The sequence below is a fragment of the Kwoniella mangroviensis genome, assembly GCF_000507465.2.
Source record: "Kwoniella mangroviensis CBS 8507 chromosome 1 map unlocalized Ctg01, whole genome shotgun sequence".
NCBI classification, from domain to species: domain Eukaryota; kingdom Fungi; phylum Basidiomycota; class Tremellomycetes; order Tremellales; family Cryptococcaceae; genus Kwoniella; species Kwoniella mangrovensis.
In genome coordinates this window covers 2,399,583-2,415,976 of record NW_027062533.1, presented here as the reverse complement: position 1 = coordinate 2,415,976, position 16,394 = coordinate 2,399,583, and the positions used below count along the sequence as shown (strand labels likewise).

At 45.5% G+C, this 16,394-nt stretch overlaps 5 protein-coding genes and 2 non-coding genes across 7 annotated transcripts; 5 read left to right on the top strand and 2 right to left on the bottom strand.

Annotated features, from left to right (window-relative positions):
- Positions 1–23: 23 nt before the first annotated feature.
- Positions 24–3,408, top strand: I203_100887 (uncharacterized protein; the record flags this gene model as incomplete). The annotated part of the gene is made up of 12 exons (XM_019145849.1): positions 24–143; positions 202–222; positions 288–368; positions 441–458; positions 525–734; positions 811–1,149; positions 1,230–2,148; positions 2,215–2,427; positions 2,494–2,642; positions 2,711–2,809; positions 2,862–3,162; positions 3,230–3,408. 12 exons carry the CDS (start codon positions 24–26, stop codon positions 3,406–3,408), a joined length of 2,649 nt encoding a protein of 882 aa, XP_019004408.1.
- A 182-nt stretch (positions 3,409–3,590) lies between these two features.
- Positions 3,591–3,705, top strand: I203_100886. Its single transcript, XR_002021887.2, has one exon. It is a non-coding gene; the product is annotated as a 5S ribosomal RNA (ribosomal RNA).
- Positions 3,706–4,142: 437 nt separating this feature from the next.
- I203_100884 (uncharacterized protein) lies at positions 4,143–9,196 on the top strand (the record flags this gene model as incomplete). Its single annotated transcript, XM_065516759.1, has 17 exons — positions 4,143–4,622; positions 4,694–4,757; positions 4,841–4,947; positions 5,075–6,267; positions 6,335–6,683; positions 6,750–6,797; positions 6,987–7,158; positions 7,230–7,488; positions 7,550–7,560; positions 7,616–7,632; positions 7,688–7,761; positions 7,821–7,854; positions 7,916–8,026; positions 8,151–8,268; positions 8,343–8,518; positions 8,584–9,062; positions 9,136–9,196. The coding sequence occupies 17 exons, from the start codon at positions 4,143–4,145 to the stop codon at positions 9,194–9,196; spliced, it is 3,753 nt and encodes a 1,250-aa protein (XP_065373577.1).
- On the top strand, positions 6,837–6,951 carry I203_100885. Its single transcript, XR_002021886.2, has one exon. It is a non-coding gene; the product is annotated as a 5S ribosomal RNA (ribosomal RNA).
- Positions 9,197–9,881: 685 nt separating the features above from the next.
- On the top strand, positions 9,882–11,779 carry I203_100883 (uncharacterized protein; the record flags this gene model as incomplete). Its single annotated transcript, XM_019145847.1, has 3 exons — positions 9,882–10,939; positions 11,027–11,451; positions 11,523–11,779. 3 exons carry the CDS (start codon positions 9,882–9,884, stop codon positions 11,777–11,779), a joined length of 1,740 nt encoding a protein of 579 aa, XP_019004406.1.
- A 202-nt stretch (positions 11,780–11,981) lies between these two features.
- I203_100882 (uncharacterized protein) lies at positions 11,982–14,535 on the bottom strand (the record flags this gene model as incomplete). Its single annotated transcript, XM_019145846.1, has 3 exons — positions 11,982–12,077; positions 12,308–12,682; positions 12,757–14,535. The coding sequence occupies 3 exons, from the start codon at positions 14,533–14,535 to the stop codon at positions 11,982–11,984; spliced, it is 2,250 nt and encodes a 749-aa protein (XP_019004405.1).
- A 452-nt stretch (positions 14,536–14,987) lies between these two features.
- On the bottom strand, positions 14,988–16,189 carry I203_100881 (uncharacterized protein; the record flags this gene model as incomplete). The annotated part of the gene is made up of 7 exons (XM_065516758.1): positions 14,988–15,066; positions 15,151–15,267; positions 15,339–15,714; positions 15,772–15,863; positions 15,923–15,938; positions 15,991–16,090; positions 16,151–16,189. 7 exons carry the CDS (start codon positions 16,187–16,189, stop codon positions 14,988–14,990), a joined length of 819 nt encoding a protein of 272 aa, XP_065373576.1.
- Positions 16,190–16,394: the final 205 nt, after the last annotated feature.

The following is a 16,394-nucleotide window of genomic DNA, read 5'->3' as shown; positions in this document are numbered from 1 at the left end:
GATCTCGCAACCCGCATTGAAAGATGGGTAACGATCAATCTCGTACCCTCGGTGGAGACGATGCTAAAGCAGCCGAGGACAGACCACCAAATTATTACGAATTGCTTCAGGTGGATGAGGAAGCAACTGCAGATGAGATCAAGGTGAGTATGGGAGAACAGACGTACAACAACGCCCGCTGACCGTTTGATATTTTCACAGCGCTCATACAGGAAGCTAGCCGTAAGTTAGCGTTTGCGGCAACGAGATGTACGTAGGACTGATGCTAAATGACTCGCCCTTTGTAGCTTGTCCATCATCCAGACAAGAACCCGCATAGGATCGAAGAAGCGACGAAGCTATTTGCAGACCTGCAACAGGCTTATGAGGTGAGCTGGCTCACCAAAGGATCTTACGGTGCTCAACATTGACTGACCGTTATCTTCTCTGCTTTGTCACAGATATTAAGCGATCCTAATGTAAGCTTATATGAAAAGCATTACATCACTTCACTTATCTGACGATGGTGTGCCCTAATGCAACAGGAAAGGGCATTCTACGATAATCATCGGAATGTACCTGTAGCAGCTACAGATGACGATATCTTCGATCATGTTAGATCAGGAGACAAAGCTACCAATGATCCGAAGTCAAAGCTGAATAAGAGAAGACATGGTGATCCGGGTGTAAGGTTGGAACAGCTCATGAGGTTCTTTGATCCCAAATTGGCTAGAAAAGTGGACGATACGAATGAAGTGAGTAAAGTTCATCTACTTAAGTCAATTTTGGCCGTGCGCAGACTGAACAAATGCCATGTCTGGGTTTATTCAGGGATTCTATTCGGTATATCGTACGCTTTTTGCACTCCTAGCATCCGATGAGACCTTGCATACACCACCCGACTCGCCACCACTCGTTTATCCTTCTTTCGGAGACTCAACCACTTCCTATGCTCCTTCTCAAGGCATGACCAGAGCTCAGAAAGATTCCCAAATCTGGGTTCGAGATTTTTACTTGGTATGGACAGAGTTCGTCACGGAGAAAAAATTTGAATGGGTAGCAAAATGGGATTTGGAAAGAGCTGAGTCGAGGGATATTAGGAGATTGATGGAAAAGGAGAATAAGAAGGTCAGGGATGATTATCGGAAGGAATATAACGAGACCATACGGGTGAGCAATGCTTTTCACAATTGTTTGACGTCGAACGGGAATTTTATAGGCAGAATGCTGATGGATTATGGGCAATTCAGCAACTAGTACTTTTCATCCAGCATCGAGATCCTCGATATAAAGCGCATCAATCCAAGTTAGCTAGAGAAAAAGCTGCAGCTAAAGCCTCAAAGGGCAATTCCGGTACTTCAACACCGTCCGGTGCAGCCTCAGGTATTGATCCTGAAGCGGCCCGAAGAAAGCACGAAGAAAGGATGAGATCGGCAGCAGAGTATGAAGAGCAGTCATGGCAGAAACTTGATGGAAGGCGTTCTGACGAAGAGGAGGATGATGAAGAGGAGAATACGGAAGAACAAGAGACTGGTGATGGAACGGGAGTTAGACTGGATGACGGTATGGGAGGCGAATTTTTCGAATGCGTAGCATGTTCGAAGACGTTTGCGACCGAAGCTAGTTGGGCGAATCATGAGAGGAGCAAAAAACATAAACAGGCTGTTTGGAGGTTGAAGAAGGAGATGATGGCCGAGGCTAGAGCTATGGGGGAATCTAGGGATTTGTCAGATGAGGAGGATGAGGGGGACGATGGTGAAGATACATATGAAGATGCGGAGGAGGGTGAGGTGATGGAAGAGGATGGATGTTATGAAGCTAAAGATGCTGAGATGGACGCCTTGGAAGAGGAGTTGGTGGATCTGGCTCTGGAAGAAAGTGAAGATGTGGACTATCCTTCAAAGAAATCGAAGAAGAAAGCCAAGAAGGCTAGGAATGTACCTACACCTCAGCATTTGTTGGATCCTGAACCCGAAAGCTTACCTACAACTCCTCGGCCGGACGATACTCCTGAAAATGGTGATGATGATCAGAGTGATGTGCCCGACAGCGAGAAAACACCGGAGTTGTCGAAGAAGGAAAAGCGAAGAGCCAAAGAGGCACGTAAGAAAGAGGAAGAAGAAGCTCGAAAGGTGGCACTGAAAGAAGCTAGGAAAGCAGCTAAGAAAGGTCTGTATCCTATAACCGAAAACATACCTGATTCACTAGCCCAACAGGAAGAGAAATTGAATAAAGGTCGTGGATCTGTACCTGCACCTGCACAAAAAGGAAAAGGGAAAGCTAAAGATGATGGCTTCACGATGCCTAAGCAGAAGAGGAAGCCCAATAAGGGTAAAGGAAAGGTCGAACAGGTGGATGAGTTCAGCCAAGAGAAAATCGATAAAGTCGTAGAAGGGATTAAAGAGAAAAGAGAAAAGATGTTGGAGAAATGGGGTGATGATTGGACAAGTGAGTCTTACAATTTCTGATGTTACCTGATAGATAAATGACGAAAACTGATATGCTTTTTTGTAGATCTGGTCACAAAGCTACAAGTCATACTTGATCATACCTCTGCACCTGACGGTATAGGCGTATTGTGTTTGGGGATCGGTAAACCATTTTCAGATAGAACAGCTCAGATACAGCTTGCCCTACTGTTGGAATTGGCCGATTCGTTGAGTGTAAGCTGAATCTTCCTGATGTCTGTACACGAAGGTAGAATCTTTTTGGCTAAATCCGATTGCTGTAGTGCCCGACTTCAAGCATTGAGGTATTTGACCCGGTGTCGGACGAGGGAGATAAGAAGATCTTTTCAGGATTTGGCATAAATCACCTTGAGGAGAATCTTGTATGTATATCAATTGATTTCTGGCGATTGAGCTGATGGAAAACTATCATAGATGGGCAAGCATGTGCTTTCACCCACCAAAGCGTATCTTCTATACCTACCTCACGCACCTAAACAGCTGTACGAATCCCTTCTTCAGATCAACTTCAGTCCGTCTCTAGGAGATAAACCGGGTCGTGTTCTACTCGGAAATGACCTGGCGGAATACATACCAGGATTTGTTAGAGCCAATGGAGAGCAGAACAAGGAGAATGGTGCAAATGAGGAGGGAGAGTTTGTCAAAGCGAAGAAGAAGAGGAAAGGAAAGGGAGATGGACCTAGAGAGATTAAGGATGGTGTTTTGCAGAGACTTGGTGAGTCCATGATCTCTTCCTGATTCACGATATATTGTTAAGTATACTTATCATCTGTGGCCTGCAGTTCCGAACATGTCGATATTGCAATTCAGTAGCGCATTACCAGAAACCAACTTACCTGGATTTGCGAGAGCTTTCTTATCCCTTGCCTTTCAATGGATAGATTGGGATAATGTAGATAAAGTAGATTGGGAGAAGGAGCTACCTGAAGTTGATTGGGCGGATGGAGAAGTCATTGGGTAGATTGGAGGATTGGAAAGAAAGGGAAGACATACCAAGCATTTCATATACCCGTATCACGCCAGTCAACGCATATATATAGACATTTGTAATACATATCCATGATCTCATCATTCTCCTTGAATGCATCGGATTGGTCTTTTTTCTTCTTCACCTCACATGATGACTGCAGTAAACCGTTCATCTACGGCCAGAGAATTCAGAAAATACTGCGTCCCGTCAGATCCGCAAAGTGAAGCGGAATATCGTTTGATGAGTACCAAGGTTGGGGACAACTTGGGAAACCCAAGTGCTGTAGTTTGGATTGTCTTTTTTGTATCTTAGTATTTCATCGACCTGTCGTGAGATTCCCTCCCTCTTCGTGTCTTATGGGGCAAAGAAATTAGAAGTAAGCGCTGTGCGCTGTCGATTAAACAGGTAAGCTCGGCATTCCGATTCCAATCGCAACCAGTAAGAAGCAAGTGATCTGCTAAGATGCACGTGAAGTGGATGTCGTTCAGGGAAATCGTTCCCAAAAGAAGAAAGCAAGTGAGATCTCGGAAGATAAACAAACATCACCCATCACCCCCTGACACCCCGTCATAACAAATCCAAATTTCGAACATCGTCACCATGAGTAGTCGTGACTTTAATTAACATTTTCATTGGTAGAGCTCGTAGCATATCTACGCAACTACACAACATGTATAGAATCCCTTGTATATAGTGTCATATAGCACCACCGACGAGAAGATATCATGCCCCATCAAGATGATCCTGGTCCCTCGACTCAGGCACCTCAAATCCATATAACAACAACACCAGATCTCGTCCAACCTTCCACCGTACCATCGCATCCATCTCCGACTGACGAACAAACCAGAAGCCGATCACCTGGGAGGAAAAGAGATCGAGGTAGAGATAGACAGTCATCGTCTGGCCATGTCAAACATGCTTCGTTCGCTCTTGCTGGTGAAGGTGGGGAAGAGAATGACGATGCGAACATCAACACTAACCTGGGAACACCCCGTCCGGTCACTTCCCGTCTAGAGTCCAATTCGAGTGATTCGGTAAAAGAGAAGGTAGAAGGTGGACTTGAGAGGAGAAGTTGGATGAACAAGGTGATATTGCTAAGTAGATTGAGAGCGAGGAAGATAGTGGGACATAAATGGTTTAAATGGGTTGGTCCGAAATTGACTTGGAAGGATATGAGACCAGTTGCAAGGGGATCATTCTCGGTGAGTGAAATGACATTTAGATATCCTTTTGATGGGTGTATGGCGTAGCTGATATTAAGATGTCTCTGTAGAGTTGGGTCGGATTGGTATTGCTCCTCATAGTACCGGTGGAAAGAGCGATAGGTCAAGCTGCATGTAAGTACGAACATCGATTATTCACTAGGACAAGCAAGTCATGCACGTCAGCTGACTGTGACCTCTTCTTGTGCTCCATGCAGTCTTCTCACTCATCGTCGCTTTCATGTTACCGCCGAGTCAACCTGTAGTACAGCAATTTGAAGTGTATCTGAACTTATTTTTCTTCAACGGACTAGCTTGGGCATGGGTGAGTAACAGCTCTCTTTAGTAATGGCACTGCAATCAGATTAAGGGGTATGAGACTGTTGGATTGCGATCTAATGCCATTTTCAATTCACCGTGCTGACGATGAAATTCCTGGCTGATTGATACAGGTCGCTCTTGCCGTGTTCATCGCCGGCAAAACAAGACAAACGACAGATCCTTCCAAGATCGCAGCGGCAGAAGCGAAGTACGCCTACCTGAGAGACAGCAACCCGACGACATATCGAGAAAGGATATTGTACGATGGGACATACCTTCAGGCGAAACCAGCTGTCGTATGCGCTATCTTCCTAGCCGTCGGTACAGGCGCAGCATTATGGTGGAAGCTGCGAACTCAACCTAGTCCAGCAACCTTCCCTTTAGTCCTTTCTTGTGTTCTGATAGATATCGGATTGACGACTGCTGTATTCTACCCTTACAACCTTTATACTTCGGGTCTACTTTTCTTCCTTCCTATGGCTATCCAAGCGGGATTAGGATGTATAGCTACGCTGTTCATCTTTCCTGAATCGGTCGGTCATTCTTTCCAGTCGAAATTCCCTGGTATCCTCAACCCTCTTGCAGCAGCGATGAAATCGATTGAATTGCTTTTCCAAGAAGCTAAAACCATTCCCTCTGATCTCAATGGTGATGCGGGATTGTCGTCGACAAACGAAGCAAGGAGGGAAAAAGAATTTGCCGAAAAATTGGAAGATTGGGCGGAGAGAAGTAAAGATATTCGTCAACAACTCTTACAATCCTTGGCTGGATTACCTCCCTTACGAGCTCAACAGAGATACCTCAATGTGGATTTCAGTTACAGTCGGTTATCAGGTGAAGATCTCCGGACATTATTCGATCATCTTGCTCTGGTTCAAGCCCGATCGGGTGGAATGGCTTTTTTCTTCGATGTGATTGTTACCAACGCTAGACATACACACTTGGATTCCTCAGCATGGTCAGTATACAAGGTCAATCAATCTCGTCCTGGGTCCAGAGCAGCTTCGATACGAAATGAAAATGCAGCGGACGACAGTAGAAGAGAAAGTTTGGCGGATGACAGTCTGGCTGGTGGGGATGGGACTGTCACGCCTCCGATCGATCATGATGATTCTACGGATAATTTGGCGCACGAACGAAGTTCATATTTCAATGGGAAGAAATTGCATTTCGCATCCTTCATCAGGAAGAGCAGTTCAGCCCATGGGTTAAACAGGGATAAAGGTAGTCATGTTTCTTTGCTTGATCATTTGAGGAAGATTCAACAACCTGTGGGAGTATATGAGAGTACGAGATATATGGATATTGAAAAGGCTTTCGCTAGGTGAGAGGATTGTCTTCTCCAAGTCAGATCGACCTTCCTCAAGCTAACACTGGCATTGAATGCATAGTGATACTGAATACGTGCTTGAACAGCTCAATATCCTGGCTCGAGGATGTCTTCCCGTCATACGAGCTTGTGAAGCTGCTCTTTCAACTTCCACCAGTTGGATCTTGAATGTCAACCGAGATCGCAGGGTCATTCCCAAGCTACACAAAAAGCGACAAGATCAGATATCAGCCAATGGATCGAGCGAGAAGAGATCACCTGAAGCTATCAACAAGCTCATACAAGTTACGAATGACCTTCAAGCTGCTTTAGATGAGTTTTGCGTCATAAGGGTGGAAGTGATCAAACCTTATAGACATCTCTTTGATCCCAACCATCCAGCTGATGAAGGTATACATGGATCGGACAAGGTGAGTTTTAGTCACACGCAGCTTTCACCTTCATTACAAACAATCATCTGACTTGCCTCTCTGTAGACAAACTTCCGGGGATTATTCCAAAACTTCGTCGCCCAATATCATTTGGTAAGTGATCCATCTCGTGTCACTCCCCTTTCTTCCATCTACGGTCACAGAATCCACAAAGCATCGCATCCCGTCTGATCTGCGCAATTAACTTGGATATCGCTCGATCAGTACCAAAGTGGGGGACCATTTGGGAATCTCGAGTGCTGTAGTTTTTTTTCTGTGCTTTGCTAATTCCTAATCTGATAGATCGAATTCACTGAGGCCTTACTCAATCTATTGAGGCAAATGCAAGAATTGGATAAATCCCGTCAGAGAAGGAGGTTTTGGTATCCTCGCATGTCAAACCTGCTTGCTCATCTTCGACATACTCATAAGGAGAAACATCTGACAGATGGCGATGATGGACATGATAATGATGGTGAGAATCCACCTTGTCCCCATGTCGAACCTGAAAGCTGGGAGCTAATTATTGTCTGATTTGCTACATAGCTGCATTTTCCCGAGGTGACGAGGACGAGGATCAATTCCTTGGTGAAGCCAAAAAGCGAAATCCCGAATACAAACCTTTCGAGAACCCTTATCTAAATGTCATTTCTCGCTTGGCGACGATCACCGATATACTGGGAAGTAGAAGTTTCATGTATGCTATCAAAGCTGCTATATTGGGAGCTTTGACGAGTTTACCCAATTTTATCGCTTCGTCTGCTTCGTTTTATTACTTCAATAGAGGTATCTGGGTGACTATCATGTAAGTGGTCATCGTAATGAGACAAAAGACATCCGATACTGACTTGTAAATTGTTTGATAGGGCTCAATTGAGTGAGTAAAAGGACAATCTTGAAGATGTTTCATTGCGCTGACATATTGAAAATAGCCTTGGCGGTCTTCTCAGTAAGCTTTTTTCCGTTCTGCATCGTCATACCGTCTTAGCTGATGACATGTTCAGGGAGATACCACGGTCGCTTGGCTCGGGAGAGTCGTGGCTTCGTTTTGGGGATGCTTGTTTGGGATGGTAGCGTGGTGAGTACCGGGTTCCAGAGTGCCAAATGATTGGAACCAACTGAACGATGATGTTTTAGGTATATTGGCAGTGGCTCTGGTAAAGGCAATGCAGTGAGTGGTCACACCTATCTACAAAGATCGTCAGAAAATCCTGCTGAGAATTGATTGGTAGTACGGCCTGGCAGCGATAGGCGCGGTCACTTTCCCAATTGCCATCTTCTTCCGAGTCCACTTCCCCGGTCAAGTTTTGACGGCGGTGATGACACCTGTGACTTTTGGCTTGGTAATTGGTATGTGATCTCCACAATTGTCATTGATGTGATGTTGATTACTGACGGTTACGTCTAGGTTATGTAAGCTCTCTTGTCCGACATAACAGCTGCTGGCATCTGATATTGGCCTGTTAGTCATACTTTAACGGATCTATTGGACCTTTGACCTACGCTCAATGGGGTTGGGACGTGGCGTGGCGTCGGTTCCTCTGTGTATTGATCGGTATCACAGCGGCATGGATATTCTCGTATAGTGAGTCTGCCCATACTCCTTCAGTCGATTATCTCAGAAAAACAACAGTTCAACTGAAACCCATCTGCATCCAGTTCCGCCTGTTTATTCGGCAAAACGAGCTATCCGACATTCGTACGCCCAAACCATCAACGCAGCTGGGTCGATCTTCTGTGATGTTCTATCTCATGCTAACGATCATCACCATCGCTTGAGAGAAGACGATGAGATTAGGCAGAAGTTGATAACCTGGCGAAGTAAATTGAACAAGGTGGGTGATTCAACGTGCTTAATTATAGAGCATAGGGCTGAATGTTTGCTTTCATGGCCATGTAGCTTGGAGCTCGACACAATTTCGCTTCGAACGAGTATTCACTCCGGGGACAGTGGCCCGAAGAGAGGTATAAAGCTTTACTCGATACCCTTCAAGACTTGTTTTCACTGCTATCTCAACTGAATCATGTTCTCACTCAACTCGATAGACCATGGCGAAAAGCATTACTCGATCGTACCAGATTATCCGACCCGACTTTCCTCGGTGACGTGTTAGCCGTGTTGAGTATGTGTTCGACCGCTCTAAGAGCAGGTACAGCATTGCCTCAAATCACACCTAGTCCGCTGGTGGCTAGATTTAGAATGGGTAAAACGAAAGGACTGGATTTACCCCATGATCCTACTGATCAATCGGGTGATTTACCTAGTTTGGTCACTGTAGATGTGTTAGAATCGGATAACTATCTAAGATATGCTCTGGGTATCACTACTACTTTCTCGTTGATATCGAGGTTGGATAGGATCGTTGTAATTTGTAAAACGTGAGTAGGAGTAGTCTTCGACGATACTATGTTATGTGGACTGAGCTGACTTCTTTGTTACTGTTTTTGACAGATTGTTAGGAGAGAATTTCCATATATCGGGACTGCATCTCGAACAAAATCATAGGGTATGATTAGAATTAACGGACTAGAATAGAACGGGAGGATAAATCGAAATCATGTCGGCGAACGGATGTTGTTGTACCAATCATTATATACGTATGAAGGAATGAAAGAAATGCGATGCCACTGAGGTATGTGGAAGTGGTAGTTACGTAACTGGGCAATGGGTGGCTTAGCGTGTATGGCGTTTGTCCCTTAAATCCCATGATAAAGTCGACATTCCTGACCTAAATCGGAAGTAGCGTGCATCCAAAATGCATGGTGCATGTCTCAGTTGAGGAATCAAGGTTGAAAGCGAGAGAAAAGATTTTTATCTTTAGGTGTCATATCATTTTGTACCGTGGTGTGAGTTATTTGCTACCCGCACGTCCCCGCACGGATGCATACGTACACGAGTGAGAGTGAGAACATTTGATGGTACACAGACACACGCACAGACCTTGTTATCGTTTCATCCTCGTCCTCGTCCATCCTGCATCATCATCATCATCATCCTTGTTCTTGGCCTCGTCATCTTCTTGTTCTCCTCCTTCTCCTTTCCGGTCGGTCTTGTCGGTGCCATCATAATCCACAATCCTCGATAGATCTCCTGGATACGGATTTTGATAACAATATATCGATATATTGATCGTCTCTTCCTTCTTCTTATCATCTCCTTGTTTGACACAAGTATATCGCTACACGAGTACAGTAAATATGAGTCTGGCACTCCCTACGCATAACGATCCATTCACGACACCCGGCACATCCCCTTCATCATCCAACGACGGTCATAGTCAATCACCTGAAGCTGGTCCATCAACCTTTGTCGCCCCACCATTACCACCTAGACCTATACCTGCAGGAAGGAGGAAACCAGTCCCATCATACCCCAATAACGGTTCTCTGGCAGAACCTGTCCCTAGGGGAGTCGCAGTCGCGGCTGCACCTCCTTTGCCGCCTCGACCTGGTTCAGCACGATACTCCCTCACACCTGATCAACCCACTTATCAAGATGAAAACATCATCGATCGATCTCAATTACCTCCTCCACCACCACCGGCTTACAATGAAAAGTATGGACCGTATCCACCTAGGAAGAAAGAGAAATGGTGGTATCCTGCTAGTACGAAAGGACGAAGATGGTGGTGGGGATGTCTAGTAGGATTGATTTTGGCAATCGCCATCGTGATTGCTGTTTGCGCAGCGGTGTTCTCAAAGAAACATTCAAGTAGTGAGGATGAAGATCAAAATTCGAGTGGATTGACAGGATCATCAGGATCATCCGGTACAAAATCGTCTAGTACAAACGATGGTGGGCATCCCTTGTCGATAGCGAATGGAGGAGTGGATATTGGGGATCCGGGAGATATAGCGAAATTCGGAAAGAAATCCACGGATCATTTCGTCATGACTACCAATCATTCTATTGCAGTTACAAGGTTGGATCCAATCGTTAATCCAAACGCACCTGCATCTCACTTGCATCGAATTCACGGTTCATCCTATTTCACTGCCAACTTGACTTCTGCGACTCAAATGCAAGAATTGGCAGACTGTACGACAGCTTCTGTGCAAGATGATAAATCTGCTTATTGGGTCGCTCAGATTTACTACCAATGGCCCAACGGTTCATTATCCTCAATACCGTTAGATAGAACTTCCCTGTATTATTTCCAGAAGGCTCCGACGGGCGTACCCATCTATCCTTTCCCCGATAATTATAATATAGTGGCCGGTGATCCCATGAGACGAAGTGTGAACACAAGTGATCCGTAAGTGTCTCATCTCTCATCGTCATTCAATCACTATTGCCAAATTGAGTGGTCTCCATGCTGATGTCGTTGGCTTTCTCCTTGTAGCACAAGTTCAGCATTCTGGTGGCAATGTTATCGAGGTTCCAAGGGAGATAGCAAAAATCTCGGATTCCCTTCGACAGATTGCGGAGGTGGTTTAGTCTCAGCGATCCAATTCCCAAGTTGTTGGGATGGAGTCTATGCCGATGACGCAGATTACTCTTCTCATGTAGCTTATCCTGAAGATGGAACCAATGGTTACACATGTCCATCTGCTTTCCCCAAGAAGTTCATCACTCTGCAATTCGAAACTGTCTTCGCCACTTACAAATTCCCATTCAACGGTGCTGGGAATATCACATGGGTGATGTCAAATGGAGATACGAGCGGGTACGGTATACATGCGGATTTCATGAATGGTTGGAAACCCGATGTACTTCAAGGTGTATTAGATGACTGTAGGTATATGAATGCTACAGCCCAGGTCTCAGGTGAGTCATTCAGAACCTTCATCTTGAATCGTACAGAAACACTAATTGAGATTTTGTATGTCCGTTTTCAGCTGCCGATGATCCTGGAAACTGTCCACATCTCAACAAAACCCTCAGTCTCGACGCAGCTTACAATTGTAGATTCCAATCTCAGATTGTCGATGAGGATGTGGGAGAAATCAACCCTATCAAGTACTTACCAGGTTGTAATGGTATTTGGTCAGGGAACATCTCCAAGCCCGCTTGTCCATCTGATCATGTCGAGGGAGGTTATCTGGAATTGACCACCCCTACCGTCTGGTTCAACAATGAACCTTATCGATCATAGGACAATGATCATATCTAACATATAGACACATAGAGTTTTCGAGTTTCGGATTATGGATTTCAGTCTCCGAATATAGATATTCAGTATATAATGCCTGACTGGATTTGGGGATTCACGTTGTCAATCTGTACATATATTGTTCGTATAGACATGCAACGACCTATCTACATGATCTACATATGAACATCGGATTGGATTGGGTCTATTCATCAGAGATGATACTTTCGTAGCAAGATGTGCAGAATGCTTTGCCATCTTTCGGGAAGAAGAGATTATTGGCGAATCCGTTGTGGCATTGCTAAGAGATTTGAGAAAATGGGTCAGTTTGAGTATACAGCGAGACAGAATAGGGAAGGAGCGACGGAGGATGATAGGGTAAGGGGAGACAACGAGGTGAGTAAGGGCGAGAAGAAGCCTGAGGTGATAGCGAGGAAGAGCGAGAGAGAGAGAAGGAGATGGAGAGGGAGAGGGAGAGGGAGAGGGAGAAGATAGGAAGGAAGCAGGAGAGAGAATCCGAACGCCACTCACAGCGCATACAAAACATTCTTTATGCCATTTCGCTCCCATAGCATTAATAGCCAAATCAGGTATCGGTAAATTACAAGCTTTACATTTCGGTTTATGAAGTCGGAGATGACACTTCTCGCAATATGGATGTCCCTTTTGAATGACAAATGCGCTGGTTTCGTTATCTTCTTCTTCTTCCCCATCGTTACTTCCCCCTCTGATTTTCTCTGTTCCCGGAGCAGAGGATTTGGAAGGGTCAAGGAAAGGATCTCCGCATTCTGAGCAGAAGAAATGAAGTTCGTGATAATATCGTTGACCGAGTACGGGATCGTTCAAGGTGACAAATCGAGGATCAACGATGGGAGTTTGACAATGATGACAACGATGTGCAAATTTCTAGAGTCCAGTTTCAATTCAGCATGGATAGATGAAAAGCGGATGCGTACATTCTTGACCAAAAGAAAACTCACATCATGGAAATCCAAGTGACAATAGGCTCTACCTTCCCATTCATAACTACTGACATGTTCTAGTAATTCTCCACATTCAGCACACATGAAGCACTGAGGGTGCCAACGTTGATTCATGGCATTCACAATTCGACCGATGATAGCGTTACCGCATCCCGAGCAGAGGAAGGCTGAGCCGTCTGGTTGGATGCGATGTTGTTGAGGACGAGAAGCAGTACTGGCAGGTGGGGCAGTTGATATCGACGGGACATTGATAGTCGATGCATCATTACCAAATTTGATCGTAGGTACGGCAAAACTGATTTCACCATCATGCGGAGGCTCATCTGCGGTGTCAGAAGATGACACCGAAATCATAGGAAGTCCAGAAAATTCTATACCAGGTGAGGAAGGACCGTTACTCATCCTCTTGGCTTTAGGCGTTACTTGAGATGGATCTCGAGGGTCTATCTCATCGTCAGCGGTAGCTATCGAAGAGGCGTCCGAGTCAGGTAAATTGATAGCAGGTAAAGGTGTGAATTTAGCTGGAGCACGATTGTCGGAAGATGAATCTGGAGTTATGACAGTGGGAGGATTGGGAGATGGAGATGGCGATGGAGATGGGGAAGGAGTCCTGATTGTCGGTATTGCTGGTGGTGGTATAGGTGTGGCTGAGGACATTTGTTTCTGTTCCATCGACATGTCAGCCAGACCATTCACCAAGGTCCTTTCACTTCCTTCTTCTACCACTGATGGCTGTTTCCGACTCATGTTCTTTCTAAATCCATCGCCCATACCCATACCAATACTTGAAGGTATACCTCTATCCAAGCTTTTTGAGCTGTTCACACCGACCGGAGGTTTAGGTAGCGATCTCTTGACAGGGGAAGAGCTGAACCCCGTACGATCTAACGATTTGACTGATGATACGGTATCAGAACGTTCCAGGTTGGCCTCAATTGGGGAAGGTACAGGTATAGGTGGAGGAGGCATATCATTACGGATCGGAGTGCGAGGAGACGATGTTCCAGAGTGACTAGGTGTTGAGTTCGGTGTTCCCAATGGGAAGGAGGGTAGTGCTCGTGGAGAAGGGAGAGGTCGAGATTGCGAGTGAGGTAAAGCACGTTGGGTAGATTGAGGATTAGCTGTATTTATGATAGGCGGTGCTGGACTCCTGGATCTGACGGGAGGGGCCGGAGGCGGACCTCCAGAAGGCGACTGTTGAGCCATCATTGCCATAGTTGAGGGAGGTGGGTGAGGGATTGGCGAAGGTGATCTATGTGGATGTATCGGTTGTGACGGAGGCTGAGGTTGAGAATACATTGAAGGAGGAGGGGCAGTGGAAGACGTTGTTGGATGCGAAGAGAAGGAAGATGATATACCAGCCTGAGCTCTTAGAGCCGCTTCTTTCGCTCTTCTCCTCGCTTGGAATGTCTGAAAGACAGGAGCTTCATAAGCGACTTTCGGAGTGGGAGGAGGAACCGCCTCTACTGTAGGCACAGGTGGGTGATAGGACGCATAAGTGTGAGATGAGCTTGCTTGCGGCGGCGGATTCTGGTAGGTATGTTGCTGGGAGGGGTGAGTGTATATACTGGAAGCTGGCGACGGGATGTCGTGTCCATTCGGATAGTATCTCCCATCGTGTGGACTGGGATTGACCGGAGAGTATGGTTGAGATGGTCCTGGTTGATATTGCTGATCATGAGGATTAGGTAACGGCTGAGAAGGGATGGGTGGACGGTATGGGGCATACCGAGAGGGACCAGCCTGGGGAGCCGGAGCGTTATACTGATACTGCATGTTGGAGGAGTACGATGGATTGCGGCAATGGGTCGACTACAAGGAAGAAGCTATTTGCACTGATCGCTTGAGAAAGTGATCGAATGTCGGTCAGTCGTCGTGAACGGTGTGAAAGTAATACTTTGAGCATGTGACACCCTCTTCGGCGATGTTGTTGCAGTCCAATGAATGATCGAGGGAGGTTCTGCTTGTTCTTTGTTGTTGATTGTGTTGGTCGTGATTGATATATCGATATGTTGATGTATCATTTAATTGCAATGTTGAAATGTTGAAATCGATTATTTATCATTTAATCTGAAACGCGTCCGTGTATCCATCCATCTACCTGTGAGGTCGGTCACTGCGCCATCTAGATATGTACGGAAGATACCTGTACAGTGCATGCATATACATCTATCTATCTCTTATCTCTAGCTATCGTCCGTAGCAATCCATCCATGTATATACATCGCTCACAATTCACCTGCGAGACGTCCCTTCTTGACTTTTTCAAAGGCTTCCCTTGGGTTTGCCAAATCGACATCTGCCCAACTAAACACACACAGCGAATATCGTTCATTCAGCCGCAATCCTTTCTGCCTCAACGACATACGAACACAAACCAAGCACACTTACTGGGGCATTCTCATAGGCATGGTCTCAGGGTTGAGTCCAGGGAACTTCGATACTATCAGATCTGAAAGAGCTTTGAATAATATCGCATATCCCTCAGAAGTGAGATGAAGACCATCACTGATTGCACATCACTTGGTCGTCAGTACAGTAACTTACAAGGAGATTAGACAGAATTCCATTTCACTCACTAGAAGTAAGGAGCGAGTTGATCCGCACCTTCCCCACCAGCAGCTTGGACGATAGCCGTCCAAAGATCCACACCCTCTACACCTTGTTCTTTGGCAACCTCCAAAGCCGCATCGGCATACTGCTTGGTCACCTTCCTATCTCTATTCTGTTCAGGTTTAGGTCCCTCGCTTCCGAATGATTTCCATTTCTCTACTCTAGCTTCTACCCAGGCAGACTCGATGATGGGTGGAGCATTGATCAAAATCATCTTGGTCTCTGGTGAATAGTAGTCAGATGAAGGATCTTTGATATATCGAATGAGTTGAGCCAGGTTGGATTTGTATCTGTCGAGAGGGACGTATTGAGGGGTATCAGGTAAAGTAGCATCGTTGGCACCTATATATGACTTATGTCAACAGAATCGAATGAATATCCATCAACGATTTAACAGACCTAACCATATAGTTATCAATTTCACATGTTGGGCATAACCTTTCTCTCTTGCTTCTCTCGTAGCGAAGACTTGTTCGAACACCGGAATAGCCCTTTTGTCCAGATCAGCTTGACGAAAGTCATGGCTCGTAGGGGGATGGATTACACCGACCAGTCACTGTTGTAGCCTGTCATCATGCGTCAACGTATGATTTAACATCGTGCATAGGGACAACTCACCTCCATACCCTCTGTTGACGATATCACACCTTCTCATGTAATACTCTGTCATTCGTTGTGTCAAAGAGCCATCCGTCGCAGCCTGCGTGAGAGAATCTCCCTATAGATGTAGCTTGGTTTAGCGTAATAAGCTACACAGCGTATCGACCATCTGACCCACGAAGAGCATGATAGCGTCAGTATAGCCCGATGATGCCATGGTGAGAGCCGCAAAGGTGGTCAGAAGGAAGAGAAAAGCTTGGGTGAATGGTATATGTAGCATGCAAGAAGTAGGTTGACAAACGAAGATGTAAATACGGGATATCGAATGGATGACGATATTGTAGGATATAAAATAACCGTTGAATCCTCGTTCGTTTTTTTTACCTTTGTTATGAATCATTCCATTCTTTTCTCACTCATCT